Source organism: Ovis aries, chromosome 1, assembly GCF_016772045.2.
Source record: "Ovis aries strain OAR_USU_Benz2616 breed Rambouillet chromosome 1, ARS-UI_Ramb_v3.0, whole genome shotgun sequence".
Lineage (NCBI taxonomy): Eukaryota > Metazoa > Chordata > Mammalia > Artiodactyla > Bovidae > Ovis > Ovis aries.
This window is the reverse complement of record NC_056054.1, coordinates 20330689-20350994: the sequence shown is the minus strand read 5'-3', so window position 1 is coordinate 20350994 and position 20306 is coordinate 20330689. Positions and strand designations below refer to the sequence as shown.

The 20306-nt window shown below is 37.1% G+C and overlaps 1 protein-coding gene across 2 annotated transcripts in view; it reads left to right on the top strand.

Moving 5' to 3' along the window:
• The window catches only part of IPP (intracisternal A particle-promoted polypeptide), a 34051-nt gene that overhangs the window by 2686 nt on the left and 11059 nt on the right, over positions 1 to 20306 (top strand). For both annotated transcript variants that reach the window (XM_004001925.5, XM_042247308.2), the window contains exons 2-7: positions 488 to 829; positions 2653 to 3084; positions 10327 to 10482; positions 11899 to 12066; positions 18367 to 18504; positions 19051 to 19173. In XM_004001925.5, coding sequence (XP_004001974.1) covers positions 538 to 829; positions 2653 to 3084; positions 10327 to 10482; positions 11899 to 12066; positions 18367 to 18504; positions 19051 to 19173 — 1309 coding nt within the window. In that variant the 5' untranslated portion in view covers positions 488 to 537. The remainder of the gene's footprint in view (positions 1 to 487; positions 830 to 2652; positions 3085 to 10326; positions 10483 to 11898; positions 12067 to 18366; positions 18505 to 19050; positions 19174 to 20306) is intronic.

The window sequence follows — 20306 nt, the reverse complement described above, 5'->3', positions numbered from 1 at the left end:
AGTTGCTTCTCTGCATGTAGACCTTCCCGGACTAGGGGTCAAACTCATGTTTCGTGCATTGGCAGGCGGATTCTTTTCTACTGAGCCACCAGGGAAGCCCCACAATTGCTTTTTGAAAGCTCATTTTGACTGCCCTGTGTGCTTCCTTACCACAGTGTACAAGGCTATCCTTCTACCTTTGTGCCTTTCCTTATTTTCTTTAGTTCACCGTCTCCTCATACCTTAATACACTGGCACTCAATATCCAGTTCAGGTTCCATTTCTGCTGTGAGGCGTTGTCCACTTACTTTAGACCGCATTATTCATTCCCTTCTCTGAAACCCTGTTAGGAATAGTACCACACAGTCTAGTCCTTACTAGTTTCATATGTTTTTATGTCCCTAAATAGATCTTAATTTCCTTGAGGATAGGGAATGTTTCATATGTATATGAATAGAAGACATGCTAAACACAAAAATTTGTTGCTTGGTCTCTTTCTTTTTTTCAGGGTAAGACCAGATTATGGGCAACAGTCCTTTTAATTGATCTATCGTCATCATGGCTAATGAGGGCTGTGCCAAGGCTGGTGATAGTCATTTTTCATTAGATAAACATGCTCAGCTCATCTTGGCTCAGATCAATAAAATGAGGAATGGAGAGCATTTCTGTGATGTGGAGCTGCAAGTTGGGAAGGAAACTTTTAAAGTTCATCGGCTGGTTTTGGCTGCCAGTAGTCCTTACTTTGCAGCTTTGTTCACTGGAGGAATGAAAGAGTCCTCAAAAGATGCGGTACAGATTCTAGGAATTGAAGCTGGAATCTTTCAAATACTTTTAGATTTCATTTACACAGGTATGTAAGTATTATATTGTTGTTTAGTTACTAAGTTTTGTCTGACTTTTGTAACCCTGTGGACTATAGCCTGCCAGGTGCCTCTATCCATGGGATTTCCCAGGCAAGCACACTGGAGTGGGTTGCCGTTTCCTTCTCCAGGGGATCTTCCTGACCCAGGGACTGAATCCGTGACTCCTGTATTGGCAGGCAGATTCTTTACCACTGAGCCACCAGGGAAGCCCATTTAAGTATTATATGTAGTGTAAATATATATGGAAAAATAGATTTGAAAGAGATACACTAAAGTGTTAGTATAGGAAATTCCCAGGCATCAGGGGTTACGGCTCCACACTACTGGCAAGTCGGAAAAAAATAGTGTATGTCTGTGTCTGGGAAAACGTTTGATTTTCATTTTTATACTTTTCTGCCTTACATCTTTTCATGTGCCTGTTGGCCATCTGTATGTCTTCTTTGGAGAAATATCTATTTAGGTCTTCTGACCATTTTTTGATTATTTTGTTTTTTTTGTTGTTGCTGTAAAAGTGCTTTTAATAACCTGTAAAGACTTATTAAGTTGTAGGGCATTCTTTTTCTTACTCTTAAGTAATCCTTGGCTTCATCCAATACCATTCCTTCAGTTACCTTCCATCACAACCCATGATGTTATCTTCTCCAAATTTGTAGTGAACTCTGATTTCATTCAATTAAGTCTTAGATTTCTCTGCAGCCACTACTGTTTATTCCCATGGTGAATTCCATTTCTTATATTTTTGGAAAATTCCCTATTTGCATTTAAGAAGCCACATTCCCCTCTCACCATAGTGTCTTTGGCCATTTATTCATATATAATAAATTTTGGGGGCACCTAGTGTTTGGAAATACAGAAAGGGCAAGCTTTTTTTTAAACAGACTTTATAAATCTAATTGAGAATACAAACACTCAGTTTAGTTGAATGTTTTAAAAGGGTTAAAGGGAAATTATGAGATTGAATGGAGGGACTTCCCTGGTGGTTCATTGGTTAAGAATCCTGTCAACCAATGCAGGGGGCCCAGTTTCAATCCCTGGTCAGGGAACTAGATCCTGAACACAGCAACAAAGATTCCCTATGGTGCAACTAAGACCCAGCTTAGGTCAAAAAAAAGAGAAAAAGATTGAATGGAGAGTTTATCCTTATTAGGTAGGATATCCTTTTCTTTCTAAATATAATTGAGTATTTGATCTCTTCCCAAAGTCATCATATAAGTATATGAAAGTGAAGCCCTCTGGAAGGAGATTGGTATATATAGTTACTTAAATGTTAAATGTTTAAAATTTCTCATATATTATGGACTCTTAGTTATACCTCACATTAAAAATTAACATTTATATGGCACTTTATTGTAATGAAGAATATGGCCCATGTCTTACTCACTCCTGTGCCTCGGTCAAATGTTTGTTAGATGCGTATAGTCTTATGTTAAAAGCATGGACTTTGGTGTCACTCCTTACTTTGCATCTCACTTAACCGTGTGACATAGGGTTGAGTTACTTTAACTTTCCAATTCTGTTTTCTTAATATAAATACAAGGGGGAAATCCACTATATGGGGTTATATGGAGGGTTAAGTGAATGTATAGAGCAATTAATGCTGTGCCTGGTTCATTGTTAAGTGCTCCAGGCATGTGCAGTACTACTATCATTTAGGTTTTGCACCTTTCTACAAATTCTTTGTTACCTTTTACTCAATATTCATCTACTCCCACAAAGCCTGAGCTATCAGTGGAATCAAGTATAATGCTTTTTGAATATAAGTCAATGTTTGTTTTATTTTATTGGTTATTTTGTCTTCCTACTTTCCTAGGTATAGTGAACATAGGCGTGAATAATGTCCAGGAGTTGATTGTTGCAGCAGACATGCTACAGTTGACTGAAGTCGTTAATCTTTGCTGTGAATTTCTGAAAGGACAAATTGATCCACTGAACTGCATTGGGATCTTTCAGTTCTCTGAGCAGATTGCGTGCCATGATCTTCTGGAATTTACAGAAAACTACATTCATGTCCATTTCTTGGAGGTGCATAGTGGGGAAGAGTTCCTGGCACTTACGAAAGATCAGCTGATCAAAATTTTGCGAAGTGAAGAGCTTAGCATCGAGGATGAATACCAGGTCTTCTTAGCTGCAATGCAGTGGATACTGAAAGATCTGGGAAAGAGAAGAAAACATGTGGTGGAAGTGCTGGACCCAATTCGATTCCCTTTATTACCTTCTCAGAGACTTTTAAAGTACATAGAAGGTAATTTTTTTTGTTTCGTGTTAAATTAGTCAGTTTTATCCAGTGACCTTTCCTGTGTTTGAAATGTGATAGTGTTTTCATTTTTCACTTCAATAGCAAACATTTATTGAATGGTTATTATATGTAAGATACAACTTTTGTATTTTGTAGGTACAGTAGTATTTCAGTATTTCTACCCATTATTTTAATCAGATCTTTATCTTGAGGTTAACTACCAAGGGAGATAAAATTATTGACAGAGCTAAAATATTCCTGCTATTTTTGGTAGTAGTACTGATTATTTTAGCATAAGATTTCTTCTTGCCACTTTGAAAAATTCAGCAAAACCTAAACATTTAAGGAAAACTATATATGCTGAACACAAAACCAAAACTCAATAAATCCTATAAGTCCTCTCATTATAAAATTAATTGAATATTGATATAATAATACAGCTTCTATGTAGCCTTTGAATATATTTAAGTTCTAAACTTTGAAAACACTTTTCACCATAGTATAAAATAAATTTTATCTTTATATTAGAAAAATAATATTTAAATTTATTTTTAAAAACTACTTTGGACCAGTTTCAAGATTTGAAGCTTTAACTCTTGTCATTTAGGATGTGACTGAATTACAAATATTTTATTATGAATTAATTATAGTATTAGCATTAAAGTTGTAATTATATGATATAATTATATTTAACGTGGATTTTTAGGTTTTTCCACTCTTAACAGTGTCAACAGAAATTTTTAATTTTTTCTCAGTGATATCTTGTATTAATGTATATATCATTAATTCTCATTATTCATATATATAGTCATTACTCACTGACTACTACTACTACTACTAATAGTTAGTTTTCACTAACTACTGTTTGTGGTGGTTATCCTCTATAAATTTACCAAGAACAGTGATCAGCAAATACTGAGCCATTATTCCTAAGAAAAGCATGAGGTAAGTTCTTACAAGACTCTGGTCACAAAATTTTTGTCCTGATCAATACATAAACTTGTTTTTGTGTGTGTGTCTGTCAGAACCCCCTCATTTAATATATACTGTTGATTCATTAAACTCATGCCCAACAAAACTATAACTCAACGCTGAGTGAAGCCTAACACATGTTCAGTTCAGTTCAGTTGCTCAGTCGTGTCTGACTCTCTGCGACCCCATGAATCGGAGCACGCCAGGCCTCCCTGTCCATCACCATCTCCCGGAGTTCACTCAGACTCACGTCTATCGAGTCTGTGATGCCATCCAGCCATCTCATCCTCTGTCGTCCCCTTCTCCTCCTGCCCCCAATCCCTCCCAGCATCAGAGTCTTGTTAGCCTTCTGTAAGACACATCACAGCCTTCTTGCACTTACAAACACTAGACTTTCATACTTTCGCAGGATGCTTAGGGACTATTTTAAACAGTGAAAAGGACAACAGAAAATACAAAGTGAAAACCATGATGCTAAATAGAATGTGAAGAGGACACTTGTTTATAGTGAGAACTGAAATAAGATGGCAGAATGTCACCTCTTTCGGTCTCACTTGGAAGCATGGATGTTAGGTGATTCAAATTTTTTGCCACTGTATGGCATGTCTGTGAACCACCAGGAAAGCGCTGTGAGTGTTGATTTGGGTTGAAAATTCATGTTAGTGAGTAGATGTATTCATAAGTAAAGAATCCACTAAAAATGAAGACTGACTATATTTAAATGCTAAAGCAAGAGAAAAATTATCCAGACACATTTTTTGTGTGTATCATGTGAGAAGTTAGGAGTGGGACAAAGGCTTTCACGGTTGAGTTGACTTTTGCAAAGTGCTGCAGATACAAAGTACTGAAGGGAAGTTCCCTGGAATTGGGGCATGTTTTCCTATGGCTTTTCAGTGTCATAATATTAAAGTCTTGTACTGCCCAGTTCAGTTCAGTTCAGTCTCTCAGTCGTGTCCAACTTTTTGTGACCCCATGAATCACAGCACGCCAGGCCTCCCTGTCCATCACCAACTCCCGGAGTTCACTCAGATTCACATCCATCGAGTCAGTGATGCCATCCAGCCATCTCATCCTCTGTTGTCCCCTTCTTCTCCTGCCCCCAATCCCTCCTAGCATCAGAGTCTTTTCCAATGAGTCAGCTCTTCGCATGAGGTGGCCAAAGTACTGGAGCTTCAGCTTTAGCATCATTCCTTCCAAAGAAATCCCAGGGTTGATCTCCTTCAGAATGGGCTTGTTGGATCTCCTTGCAGTCCAAGGGACTCTCAAGAGTCTTCTCCAACACCACAGTTCAAACGCGTCAATTCTTCAGGACTCAGCCTTCTTCACAGTCCAACTCTCACATCCATACATGACCACAGGAAAAACCATAGCCTTGACTAGACGGACCTTAGTAGGCAAAGTAATGTCTCTGCTTTTGAATATGCTGTCTAGGTTGGTCATAACTTTTCTTCCAAGGAGTAAACGTCTTTTAATTTCATGGCTGCAATCACCATCTGCAGTGATTTTGGAGCCCAAAAAAATAAAGTCTGACACTGTTTCTACTGTTTCCCATCTATTTCCCATGAAGTGATGGGACCAGATGCCATGATCTTCGTTTCCTGAATGTTGAGCTTTAAGCCAACTTTTTCACTCTCCTCTTTCACTTTCATCAAGAGGCTTTTTAGTTCCTCTTCACTTTCTGCCATAAGGGTGGTATCATCTGCATATCTGAGGTTATTGATATTTCTCCCGGCAATCTTGATTCCAGCTTGTGTTTCTTCCAGTCCAGCATTTCTCATGATGTACTCTGCATATAAGTTAAATAAGCAAAGTGACAATGTACAGCCTTGACGTACTCCTTTTCCTATTTGGAACCAGTCTGTTGTTCCACGTCCAGTTCTAACTGTTGCTTCCTGGCCTACATACAGATTTCTGAAGAGGCAGGTCAGGTGGTCTGGTATTCCTATCTCTCTCAGAATTTTCCACAGTTATCACCTAAGGACATTTCACTGGAGTACAACTGCAGGGAAGTAAGGGAGAAATAAATGGAGGATATTTTCCAAAGGCAACCTTAGTATTTTTCAGTATTTTTGAAACTTTATCTCTGATCTTTTTAGAGAAAAGATGGACAGTTTATACAGAAAACTAATGAGACCTCTAACACAAAATTCAGTGAGGGAGCAAAAGACCATTGAAATGGTTAGATTGTGTTATGTGAAATGTGTAGATTTTCCCCTATGGTGTATAATTCAGGTAATTTAATATTATTAGTATATGATAACATATCTTTTTCTTGCGTTTTAGAGAATGATTTTACTTTTTTAAAATGGTACATGCTCTTATAAAAACTTTAGGTAATAAATTATTAAAAAAGCAAACAACGGATCACCCAAAGTTCACCATACAGAAATAGCCAGTTATAATTAACATCATTAAACATCATTCTAGATGTCTCTGTATAGGAGGATGGATGATGGGTGGGTGTATGGTTGCAAGGATGGATAGAAAAAAAATTTACAAGAATAAGAATCATTCTATCATACTATTTATAATACAAAAAATATACCTAAATCTCACTAAAAGTTAACAAAGAAGAAACTAATTAGGTAAATGTTTATTTAATCCCAAGAAGTATTCATTCTAAAACATTTTTACATGATAAAAACAAAAAGATGAGCTTCATTAAAAGGTGAAACCATAGTTTCATTTTGTGTTTCAATTTTAAAGTTTAGATTCTCAGCTATGAAAAATGAGGTAGTTAGTATTGTTATTTTTCTCCTTACCTGCCTCAAGGTCTACATAGCCCTTATATAGATACTTTTCAAATCCTCCTAGCTCTGTGCTTTTATTCTATATTTAAGTGGTTTTAATGCTCTGTACCAGTTTTTTAACAGTAGTCTTTTTGTTCCTGAACTTTTTTTATTTTGGGGCCCTGCAGCACTGCTTGCAGGATCTTACTTCCTCCGCAAGGGATTGAACCCAGATCATCACAGTGAAAGCACCAAATCCTAACTACTGGACTGCCAGGGAATTCCCTGAGCTTTCTTTTTTGATTTGGTTGGTTAAATTTCATCACCAAGAATTTTTTTTTTCCAAGAAAGGTTCATGATTACTGTATTTGCTGATTTTTTTCCTCATATCTGAGAATTTCTGTTACCTTTTAAATTTAACAGATATTTGTGTGGGTGCAATATGCTTAATTTATGAGAATTCCCCCCACCTCCACCTCCATCCTAAGTTTGTAAGGAGTGGTTTTTTTTTTTTTTCCAATGACTTGTTTTCTGCTTAGATGGCTGAAGAATTCTCTTTCATTATTCTTGATTTGTGTTCAAGTGTGCTGTTTTTCCTTAGACTATATCATATACCCTTTTCCTTTTTTTTTTTGGTCATGCCCTGTGGTGTGCAGCAATTTTTCCTTCATTTTGGAAGGAAAAATTTTTCCTCTGTGAAATTCCTGAATATTTCTAATGTTTCCTTTGGTGGTCTTCATCCTTGTATTGGAAACCTTTTTGTCTTTCGTATTTATCATCTTCTAATGTAGGAAACCAGTCCTGAATATTCATTGGAAAGACTGATGTTGAAGCTGAAACTCCAATACTTTGGCCACCTAATGTGAAAAACTGACTCATTGGAAAAGACCCTGATGTTGGGAAAAATTGAAGGTGGGAGGAGAAGGGGACGACAGAGGATGAGATAGTTGGCTGGCATCACTGACTCAATGGACATGAGTTTTTGAGTAAACTCCAGAGTTGGTGATGGACAGGGAGGTCTGGCATGCTGCAGTTCATGGGGTTGCAAAAAGTCAGACATGACTGAGCAACTGAACTGAATGTTAAAATATTTTGTCTTTTGCTCTATGCTCACATTTGTTTTCTTAAGTCTTTACTCCAAATTGCCAATTTGATTATTGTCTAATGAGTTTCTTGCTTCTAATTTATTATGTCTACACACTGTCACTTTATTTCCTTAGCAATGCATCTCATTTTGTCTTTGAGCCTTTTTTTTCCCATATAGGATCTTTATTCTTAAAAATAAATCTATCTGTGTATAGAGAATCTGTTTCTGTTATGTGGCTAATGTTTTCTTCCAAACTGAATTCTTAAGTCACTTTCTCTTTTTTTTTTCCTGAGGTATATTTAAATAGTTGTATTGCAATTTCTTGATATTCTGCTCATGCTTAACTTGGCAACTCTGTTCAAATCTGCTTGCTCTGATAATTCTCCATGACACACTTTCTATCTTGATATTTGTTGTTGTTGCTGAGTTGTGTTCAACTCTTTGCGACCCCATGGACTGCAGCACGCCAGGCTTCCCTGTCCTTCAGCATCTCCTGGAGCTTACTGAAACTCACGTCCATTGAGTTGGTGATAGTTGGTGATGCCATCCAACCATCTTGTTCCTCTGTTGTCCCCTTCTTCTCCAGCCTTCAATCTTTCCCAGCATCAGGGTCTTTTCCAGTGAGTCAGTTCTTCACATCAGGTGGGCAAAGTATAGGAGCTTCAGCCTCAGCATCAGTCCCTCCAATGAATATTTACAATTGATTTCCTTTAGGATTGACTGGTTTAATCTTCTTGCTGTCCAAGTGATTCTCAAGAGTCTTCTCCAACACCACAGTTCAAAAGCATCAATTCTTCGGTGCTCAGTCTTCTGTATGGTCCAAATCTCACATCTGTACATGACTACTGGAAAAACCATAGCTTTGACTATACAGACCTTTGTCAGCAAAATAATGTCTCTACTTTTTAATACGCTATCTAGGTTTATCATAGCTTTTCTACCAAGGAGCAAGTGTCTTTTAATTTCATGGCTGCAGCCACCATCTGCAGCGATTTTGGAGCCCAAGAAAATAAAGTCTGTCACTGTTTCCACATCTATTTATCATGAAGTGATGGGACCAGATGCCTTGATCTTAGTTTTCTGAATGTTGAGTTTTAAGCCAGCTTTTTCACTCTCCTCTTTCACCTCATCAAGAGGCTCTTTAGTTCCTCTTTGCTTTCTGCTGGAAGGTTAGTGTCATCTGCATATCTGGGGGCTTCCCCCAGTGGGGAAGAATCCACCTGCCAATTACAAAGGAGATGTAAGAGACACTGGTTCAATCCCTAGGTCGGGAAGATCCCCTGGAGGAGGGCATGGCAATCCACTCCAGTATTCTTGCCTGGAGAATCCCCCTGGACAGAGGAGCCTAGTGGGCACAGTCCATAAGGTTGCACAGAGTTGACATGATTGAAGCCACTTAGCATGCACACATGCACATCTGCATATCTGAGGTTACTGATATTTCTTCTGGCAATCTTGATATTACTACTCTGTTTCTCCCACCTAAAATTTGATTGCTATGTATTATGTTCTCACCACTTCTTTCTAGCTTGAGGCATGAGGGTGGTGAAAGAATAGATATCTGCTCAGGCTAAGGTCCTTGCCTGTGGGCCTGGACTCTGCTCTCTCTTGGTGAGATCCAATTATTGATCTGATATCGAGACCTACTTACCTAGCCAAGGATATATCTCACTACTGCGGATTTTGGCTACCACTGAGAAACACTGGGCTGGAAGAAGCAAAAGCTGGAATGAAGATTGCCGGGAGAAATACCAGTAACCTCAGATACGCAGATGACACCACCCTTATGGCAGAAAGTGAAGAACTAAAGAGCCTCTTGATGAAAGTGAAAGAGGAGAGAAGAGTGAAAAAGTTGGCTTAAAGCTCAGCATTCAGAAAACTAAGACCATGGCATCCGGTCCCATCACTTCATGGGAAATAGATGGGGAAACAGTAGAAACAGTGTCAGACTTTATTTTTCTGGGCTCCAAAATCACTGTAGATGGTGATTGCAGCCATGAAATTAAAAGACACTTACTCCTTGGAAGGAAAGTTATGACCAACCTAGAGGGCATATTGAAAAGCAGAGACATTACTTTGCTAAAAAGATCTGTCTAGTCTATGGTTTTTCCTGTGGTCATGTATGGATGTGAGAGTTGGACTGTGAAGAAGGCTGAGCGCCGAAGAATTGATGCTTTTGAACTGTGGTGTTGGAGAAAACTCTTGAGAGTCCCTTGGACTGCAAGGAGATCCAGCCAGTCCATCCTAAAGGAGATTTGGAAGGACTGATGCTGAAGCTGAAACTCCAATACCCCAATGCTGTAAAAAAAAATTTGGTATTGTAGGAAACAAACTCCAATGTTTGATGATTAGCTTTCATTTTTTGATTGTTAAATGTATTTCACTTTCATGGAAAAGACTTTCATGTCTTTTTGATATTGTTTAAAAGTTGATTAAAATATCTTTTCAACATTGCTTTAGGAATATCCGATTTTAATCTTCGTATTGCATTGCAAACACTTTTGAAAGAGTACTGTGAGGTGTGCAAATCTCCCAAAGAGAACAAATTTTGTAGTTTTCTGCAGACATCTAAGGTTCGACCTCGGAAGAAAGCAAGAAAGTACCTGTATGCAGTAGGTGAGAACCTTTTAAAAAGTAATATAAATTATCTTTATTTTCAGGCTAAAACCTTTAAAATTTTTGTTGTTATTAAACATGTGAGAATATGCAAGTATGTTAAATAGGCATATTTAATTTCACATACAGGCTGCAGATTTAGAAGTTGCATTTATATAGTATAGTGGACACATCTAAGAATAAAGATACTTATTTGATGTCTATTATTTGGTGATTTAAATCTTTGAGTTCTTAGATACCCAATTATTATCAAATGCCTAAGATATACTGCTTTAAAAATTACTATCTGAATTCTAGTGAGAAATAGAAAAATAAATCTCAAACGTATTAACTATTCACAGTGTCTGAGATGGTCTGTAGGGATAACAGGAACTAGTGGTCTCCAAAGTGTGGAGATGTAGGATAACCCAAAGGACTATTGTATGGACATTTTGTATTGTAGTGTAGTGTAGTGTAGTGTAGTTTTCTGGCCATGCTATACAGCTTGAGGGATCTTAGTTCTCTGACCAGGAATTTAACCTGGGCTACCTCAGTGAAAGCACAGAGTCGAAACCACTGGACTGCCAGGGAATTTCCTCTATTTAAAAAAATATTTAGAATTTAAAATATTCATATATATCAACAAATTGTCCAGATTTATATACATAATATAATTTATATATAAGAAATTTATGTATAACAATTTATAGTATGTATGTCATTGCATGTATAATTTTATATATACTGTAACATATAAGTTATAATTTTTGAGTGCTCATTAACCTTTTTTATAATGGGATGTTCAGTTAAACAAGGCTTTCAACCCTCACTATTTTTTAATTGTAAAAGATATTAATAGGGAGTTCCCTGGGGGTCCAGTGGTTAAGAATCCACCTTGCAGTACAGGGAAGACAGGTTCGGTCTCTGAGTGGGGAAGTAAGATCCCATATGCTACAGAGCAGCTAAGTCTGCACACTGCAACTGCTTGGCCCACAGGCTCCAGAGCTCATGTGCCACAACCACTGAGCTCTCAAGCTGCAAATACTGAGCCCAGGCTCTACAACTAGGGTCTCTGTGTCACAGTGAAAGATCTCTTATGACACAACTAAGACTCAGTGCATGAATAGAAATCACAATGAAACTTCCTAACTAGACAGATAACAAGTTCTTAGATTTTATCTAACATTTAGTTATGACCAGGACGAGGTGGTAGAATACTGTGGTTGAACTCATTGCATTTAAGCCATCATCTTTTAGGACTTGGTACATTTAAGAATAATAGATGTGCCTCTGACAGACTCTAAAGTATGTATTCCTTACTATGCAGTAGTTATATCAAAAATCTAGATGTAGAGGGCTAGATTTTTCTTGTTACTACCATTTCCACATTTAGCAGTAAGGGATTTGCTGTGTACCTGCTTTCCTTTCTTTATTCAGGTGGATATACTCGATTGCAGGGGGGTCGTTGGAGTGATAGCAGAGCCCTCAGTTGTGTAGAACGTTTTGACACCTTTAGCCAGTACTGGACCACTGTGTCTTCACTTCATCAGGCTCGATGTGGACTGGGAGTAGCAGTTCTGGGAGGAATGGTCTACGCAATTGGAGGTAATAATGAAAATGTCTTATTTCGATTTTTAGACTGTAACTCTTAAGTTGACTACATTCTTTAAATGCCTTATATATTTTGCTGGATACTCTGGAGTATATATAGATATAGTTGTGCTTATGCTGTAAAGAGCAATATTGCATAGGAAACTGGAATGTTGGGTTCATGAATCAAGGCAAATTGGAAGTGGTCAAAGAGGAGATGGCAAGAGTGAATGTCGACATTTTAGGAATCAGCGAACTCGGATGGACTGGAATGGGTGAATTTAACTCATTATAATCTAATACTGACCATTATATCTACTACTGTGGGCAAGAATCCCTTAGAAGAAATGGAATAGCCGTCATAGTCAACAAGAGTCTGAAATGCAGTACTTGCATGCAATCTCAAAAATGACAGAATGATCTTTGTTAGTTTCCAAGGCAAACCATTCAGTTTCATGGTAATCCAAGTCTATGCCCTGACCAGTGATGCTGAAGGAGCTGTACTTGAACAATTCTATGAAGACCTATAAGACCTTCTAGAACCAACACCCAAAAAAGATGTCCTTTTCATTATAGGGGACTGGAATGCAAAAGTAAGAAGTCAAGAAACACCTGGAGTAACAGGGAAATTTGGCCTTGGAGTACAGAATGAAGCAGGGCGAAGGCTGATAGAGTTTTGCCAAGAGAACACACTGGTCATAGCAAACACCCTCTTCCAACAGCACAAGAGAAGACTCTACACATGGACATCACCAGATGGTCAATACCGAAATCAGATTATATTCTTTGCTACCAAAAATGGAGGAGCTCTATACAGTTAGCAAAAACAAGACCGGGAGCTGACTGTGGCTCAGATCATGAACTCCTTATTGCCAAATTCAGACTTAAATTGAAGAAATTAGGGAAAACCACCAGACCATGCAGTTATGACCTAAATCACATCCCTTATGATTATACAGTGGAAGTGTGAGAAATAGATTTAAGGGACTAGATCTGATAGACGGGTGCCTGAAGAACTATGGACAGAGGTTTGTGACATTGTACAGGAGGCAGGGATCAGGACCATCCCCAAGAAGAAATGCAAAAAAGCAAAATGGCTGTCTGAGGAGACCTTACAAATAGCTGTGAAGAAGAGAAGTGAAAAGCAAAGGAGAAAAGACATACCCAACTGAATGCAGAGTTCCAAAGAATAGCAAGAAGAGATAAGAAAGCCTTCTTCAGCGATCAATGCAAAGAAATAGAGGAAAACAACAGAATGGGAAAGACTAGAGATCTCTTCAAGAAAATTAGAGATACCAAGGGAACACTTCATGCAAAGATGGGCTCAATTAAGGACAGAAATGGTATGGATCTAACAGAAACAAAAGATATTAAGAAGAGGTGGCAAGAATACACAGGAGAACTGTACAAAAAAGATCTTCACGACTCAGATAATCATGATCGTGTGATCACTCACCTAGAGCCAGACATCCTGGAATGTGAAGTCAGGTGGGCCTTAGGAACCATCACTACGAACAAAGCTTGTGGAGGTGATGGAATTCCAGTTGAGCTGTTTCAAATCCTAAAAGATGATGCTGTGAAAGTGCTGCACTCAATATGCCAGCAAATTTGCAAAACTCAGCAGTGGCCACAGGACTGGAAAAGGTCAGTTTTCATTCCAATTCCAAAGAAAGCCAATGCCAAAGAACGCTCAAACTACTGCACAACTGCACTCATCTCACCCGCTAGTAAAGTAACGCTCAAAATTCTCCAAGCCAGGCTTCAGCAATACCTGAAGCATGAACTTCCAGATGTTCAACCTGGTTTTAGAAAAGGCAGAGGAACCAGAGATCAAATTGCCAACATCTGCTGGATCATCAAAAAAGCAACAGAGTTCCAGAAAAACATCTATTTCTGCTTTATTGACTATGCCAAAGCCTTTGACTGTGTGAATCTTGACAAACTGTGGAAAATTCTGAAAAAGATGAGAACCAGACCACCTGACCTGCCTCTTGAGAAATCTGTATGCAGGTCAGGAAGTAACAGTTAGAACTGGACATGGAACAACAGACTGGTTCCAAATTGGGAAAGGAATACATCAAGGCTGTATATTGCCACCCTGCTTATTTAACTTATATGCAGAGTACCTCATGAGACACGCTGGGCTGGATGAAGCACAAGCTGGAATCAAGATTGCTCGAAGAAATATCAATAACCTCAGATATGCAGATGACACCACCCTTATGGCAGAAAGTGAAGAAGAACTAAAGAACCTCTTGATGAAAGAAGAGAATGAAAAAGTTGGCTTAAAGCTCAACATCCAGAAAACGAAGATCATGGCATCTGGTCCCATCACTTCATGGGGAATAGATGGGGAAACAGTGGAAACGGGCTCCAAAATCACTGCAGATGGTGACTGCAGCCATGAAATTAAAAGATGCTTACTCCTTGGAAGGAAAGTTATGATCAACCTAGACAGCATGTTAAAAACCAGAGATGTTACTTTGTCAACAAAGGTCCGTCTAGTCAAGGCTATGATTTTTCCAGTGGTCATGTATGGATGTGAGAGTTGGACTGTAAAGAAAGCTGAGCACTGAAGAATTGGTGCTTTTGAACTGTGGTGTTGCAGAAGACTCTTGAGAGTCCTTGGACTGCAAGGAGATCAAACCAGTCCATCCTAGAGGAGATCAGTCCTGGGTATTCATTGGAAGGACTGATGTTGAAGCTGAATGCCAGTACTTTAGCCACCTGATGGGATGAGCTGACTCATTTGAAAAGACCCTGATGCTGGGAAAGATCAACGGCAGGAGGAGAAGGGGACTACAGAGGATGAAGTGGTTAGATGGCATCACCGACTCAATGGACATGAGTTTGAGTAAACTCTCAGAGTTGGTGATGGACAGGGAGGCCTGGCATGCTGTGGGCCATGGGGTTGCAAAGAGTTGGACACGACTTAGCTGAATTGAATTGAATAAACATTTGTTAAATAAAGGGATGAAAGAAAAAGGAAACAGGACTTGCCTGGTAGTCCAGTGAATCTGCCCGTTAATTCAGGAGACATCAGTTCAATCCCTGGTCCAGGAAGATCCCACATGCTGCAGAGCAACTAAGCGCATGCACCACAACTACTGAGCCAGCAACAAAGATCAGTCACAGCCATAAATAAAATTTAAAGAAGAAAAAGGAAACGTGATATTGAATATTTCATACCAGAGGGACACTGTGATTTGTTACCAGGCAAAAGACTTAGGCTTGGTTTTATGAAAAAATATTCATAAAATGTAGCATCAAAATTTAGGTCAATGTTTATGATAAAAAAAATTTTAATTCTGAAAGCTGAATTACAGATCTTTTTTTTTTGGCTGTACTCCATGGCATGTGGAACCTTAGTTCCCTGACCAGTGATTGAACCAGCACCCCCTGCATTGCAAGGCAGATTCTTAATCACTTTATTGCCAGGGAAATCCCCTTATGAATCATTTTTAATTAAGCAATTTTCTGGACAGTGGCGTGTGTAAAAACCATGTCAGCTAGACATTGGGACTTATTTCTTAATTAAAATCACTGTGTTTTTAAAACTTATGAATTCTAAAATGATTAATGAATAAAATTAAATAAAAGGGAATTTGAATGTGGGAGAAAAACAATTATCAGAGAAGGATCTGAAGAGAAATAAATGCTAACACTTGATATCAAGATTTATTTTCAGGTAAATTGTCTTTATAGCAAGCGTCTTTTTAGATCATCTCTAACTGTTACAGCCAGTTTTCCTCTTTATTTCTATGGGTCATTCTCAAATACTGAAAGTTGTATATCAAAAATCGTACTATTATTTTCCAATTATGACATTGTCAGTTTAAAATGAGAGATATTAAATAATATTTGGTTATTATTTTTTGGAGAAAGCAATCATCAATCAAAAACTGTTTATTAAACTATTTATTAAATCAATAAATGTCATGGTGCATCTGAAAATTCTAACAAAGAAATTAGAGTTTTGCGCAATAACCTCTTGTCAGTATACAGACTATAAGTCTATATAATCTTTGGCTGAAACTCTGATGGTTTTTTTATGTACATTTTGGCAGTTGCGTTGTATGAACTCTTTTGTGTTTAATGTAGGGTCACAGTGTCCTATGTGACACTTCCATATATATGTATCCCTTTCCTGATACCACAGAAGCATAAATGGCAGCCTTTCAAAACTGCTATGACTTTATAGGCTATTATTACTGTCAATATTACTGTCTTAACATATTACTTAAAATGTAATTTTCAAATAATTTTGTGTTATCAAAGTAATTCATGTTTTCTATGGAAAATTTTGCTGAAACTGAGGCATATGAGAAAGAAAATAAAAATCACCCATAGTATAATCATACCACCAAGAGATAATCACAGTTAACAGTTTATTTCCTTCTAGATATGTATGTATCTGGGTTACTATTCTAAGTATCATATTTTAAAATTAAGATATTCACATATGATAAAATTCACCATTGAGAGTGTTAAGTTCAGTGGTTTTGGTATATTCACAAAATTGTGCAACCATCACCACTAATTTCAGGACATTTTCACCACTGCAAAAGCCACTGTTTATCAATTAAGGAAAATCTTATATGCGTATAGGGAACTATTTACTAGCCGTGTTTCCAGACTGTAGGTCAGTGTTGTAAGCAAGTCTTTCTAAGAACTGGCTGTTTTAGGCCTGCTCTGTTTTCTGTACGGTAAGTTTTGTATACATTTAAGATTCTAGGCCCTCATAAAATTATATGAGCTGAAAATACCTTTTCCTACTCTTCTGCTTCATCTTTTACTCTCTTCATGATATCTTTTGGTAAATGAATGTTTTAAATTTTAATGTAGCCAACTCTATAATAATTTTCCCTTTATGGTTAGTATTTCTTATATCTTTTTAAAGAAATCCTTGTCTACTCGAAAGTCATGAGATATATACCTTTATTAATTTTTCAAAATTTTATAGTTTTTCCATTTACATTTAGGTCTGTAATTCACCTGTAACTAAATTTTATAGATCATATTAGTAAGGAACTAGTTTCATTTTCCCCATATACATATATAATACAATTCCCAGCATTTTTGTTTACCTGTTGCTCTGCTGTGCAAACTATCTCATATACCTAGTAATCGTATACGCATGGATCTGATTCTAGAATTTCATTTCTATTCCATTGATCTTTCTGTCTATTCCTGTCTTGTTATAGCTGTACTTTAAGTCTGATAGGCTTATTTAATAGAGAATTTTCTCTCTCTTCAGTATTCTTTTTGGGAGTACTTGGCTATTCTACCTCTTTTATACTTCCATATAAAATTCAGAATTAGTTCATCAAATCTATTTTTTAAAATAATACTGTATGATTCTACTTATATGAGATACTTGGAGTAGTCAGAATCAGTAAAACAGAAAGTACAATGTGTTTGCCAGGGGCTAGGGGAGGAGAGAATGGGGAGTTACTGTTTAGTAGGTATAGACTTCAGTTTTACAAGATGAAAAGAATTATGGGGATGGCTGGTTGTGATGGCTGTATATCAACGTGAATGTGTTTAACATCACTGAACTAAATTCTTAAAAATGTTTAAGATAAATTTTATGTTATGTGTATTTTAATACAATAAAAAGAAAGGTTTCTTAAAAATTGGAATTTCTTTAGATCTGTAAATTATGTTGGGAATAATCATCGTTACATTGACACCTATAATTCATCAACATGATACATCTCTTCATTTATTTATATATTCCTTAATTTTAAAATTTGTCTAAATAAAATTTATAAATTATATCCATAAAGGTCTTATATTGGGTTGGCCAAAAGTTCATTTGGATTTTTCCATAACATCTTACAGAAAAAGCTGAACAAACTTTTGGGCCAAGCCAAATACAATCTTTGATTGTATTCTTCTAGGTATATTATATTTTAAAATTCTATTTTTAAGTGCTATTAAAATTTTTTTTCATTTTCTGTTTATTGTTAGATAAGGATTACATTAAAACTCAAATTGTAGCAGAGCCTGCTATCTAAACTATGAAAATATAGAAGTTTCAAAATGTAAACTTTATCCCCCAAAATTACATGGATTGTTTGGGTGGTAGAATTAGAAACAGGTAATAGTCTACTTTGCTTAATTAAGTGGACATTAATAAATGACAGTGCTATGATTCAAAATAACACATGGTAGGCAAATAAATTTTAATGAGTATAAAATCAGACATAATAGTTGAATTCTGACAACACAGAATGCCATTGAATATTGTATTGTGGTTTTAGGCTATTAACATTATTAATTCTTCTCATATGTCTCTCTTATTTGACTCAGGTGAAAAGGATTCAATGATTTTTGACTGTACTGAATGTTATGATCCAGTTACTAAACAGTGGACTACTGTAGCTTCAATGAATCACCCCCGCTGTGGCTTGGGAGTGTGTGTATGTTATGGGGCTATCTATGCTTTGGGTAATTATTCTCTCCAATTTAAAGATATCTAATATTATTTAAATTCTTAATCAAATTCTGCTTACTTTAGAAATTTGAAACTTGTGTCTCTTCAGTTTTAAAAGTTCTTATTCTAAAAATTATATTACTTGGGAAATACTGTCAAGCATGGAACTCTTAGAAGGAGATGGGGATAAAATACAGATGAGATATCTGGAGGAGCATTTTAGCTGACTTGTTAAATGTCATTAGGATGACTGTTCTGAATATGCAGACATTATTTTAAAAAATAGTTTTGCAAAATATTGTATTTCCTATGCAATAGATTGAAGTTTCGGGGTTTGTTTTGTTTGTTAAAATCACTTGTGAAACGTAGGCAGAGAGTTGAAAGATCCAAGTTCTATTTACAGTCAAATTCTACCTTTTCTTGTAATCTTGGACAAATAACCTCTCTGGTCCATATGATAATCATCCATAATATAAAGTTGTCAGATTAGATGTTTTCTAAGGTGCTTTTCATAAAAAGTTTCCTTTATTCTGGAAATAAGATTTTTTATTTGGTTCTAGGTGGTTGGGTTGGAGCTGAGATAGGGAACACTGTTGAACGATTTGATCCTGATGAAAATAAATGGGAAGTAGTTGGCAACATGGCTGTGTCACGGTACTACTTTGGGTGTTGTGAAATGCAAGGTAATTGCTTTAGAAATCTTTTTCCTGAAAATGTATTTTTTAAACAACTGTTTGAGCTTGAGGCTTTATTTTCACAAAAGTGTATTTTGTGCCTGTTCAGTTCAGGCGCTCAGTCATGTCCGACTGTTTGCGACCCCATGGACTGCAGCACACCAGGCTTCCCTGTCCATCACCAACTCCTGGAGCTTGCTGAAACTCTTGCCTGTTAGTTTTGAATAATTGACACTAACAGTGTGGAGGTTCTGCTTTTAATCTCTTATATTTTTAAACCTCTTATATCTTTATTTCTGTATTACCAAAATGAAACCTTTTTTTCCAAAATAAAGCTAAAATTAAAAATTCCAGATGGGCAAAGATACCTAATTAGCAAAATAAGCATTTGAACTGCTATCCATTATTGTCATTTTTCTCTCCCTTGTAGTCCTTAGGGCTTCCCTGATGGCTCAATTGGTAAAGAATCTGCCTGCAATGCAGGAGACCTGGGTTCGATCCCAGGGTCAGGAAGATCCCCTGGAAAAGGGCATGGCAACCCACTCCAGTATCTTGCCTGGAGCATACCATGGACAGAGGAGCCTGGCATGGGGTTGCAAAGAGTTGGACACAACTGAGCAACTAACATTTTAACCTTCGAGTATTTCTAAGTAGGGAGAGGTTATCAAAAACAATCTTTATAGTGTCATAGGCTTCTTCAGTGTTTTTTTAAATAGGGTACATTGTAATTCAGTATACACCCACAGTGCTATCACAGATTTGAAAAATGTACTACATGTTAAAATGGTAAACAGACATTTATTAATTGTCTACTATACACTGATAGGTAATTAATAAGCACTCTCAAATAAAACCTGATTCTCCGTTCAGAGATGGGGAACACATTTATATGTACCTGTAGGCTTCCCCGATGGCTCAGCAGGTAAAGAATCTGCCTGCAATGCAAGAGGCACAGGTTCAATCCCTGGGTCGGAAAGACCCTCTGGAAAAGGAAATTGCAACCCACTCCCTTATTCTTGCCTGAAAACCCCCATGGACAGAGGAGCCTGATGGGCTACAGTCCAAAGGGTTGCAAAGAGTCACATATGACTGAGCGAATAAGCAAGCAAGCAGTACACTGAGAGGTACTTAAGCACTCTAGA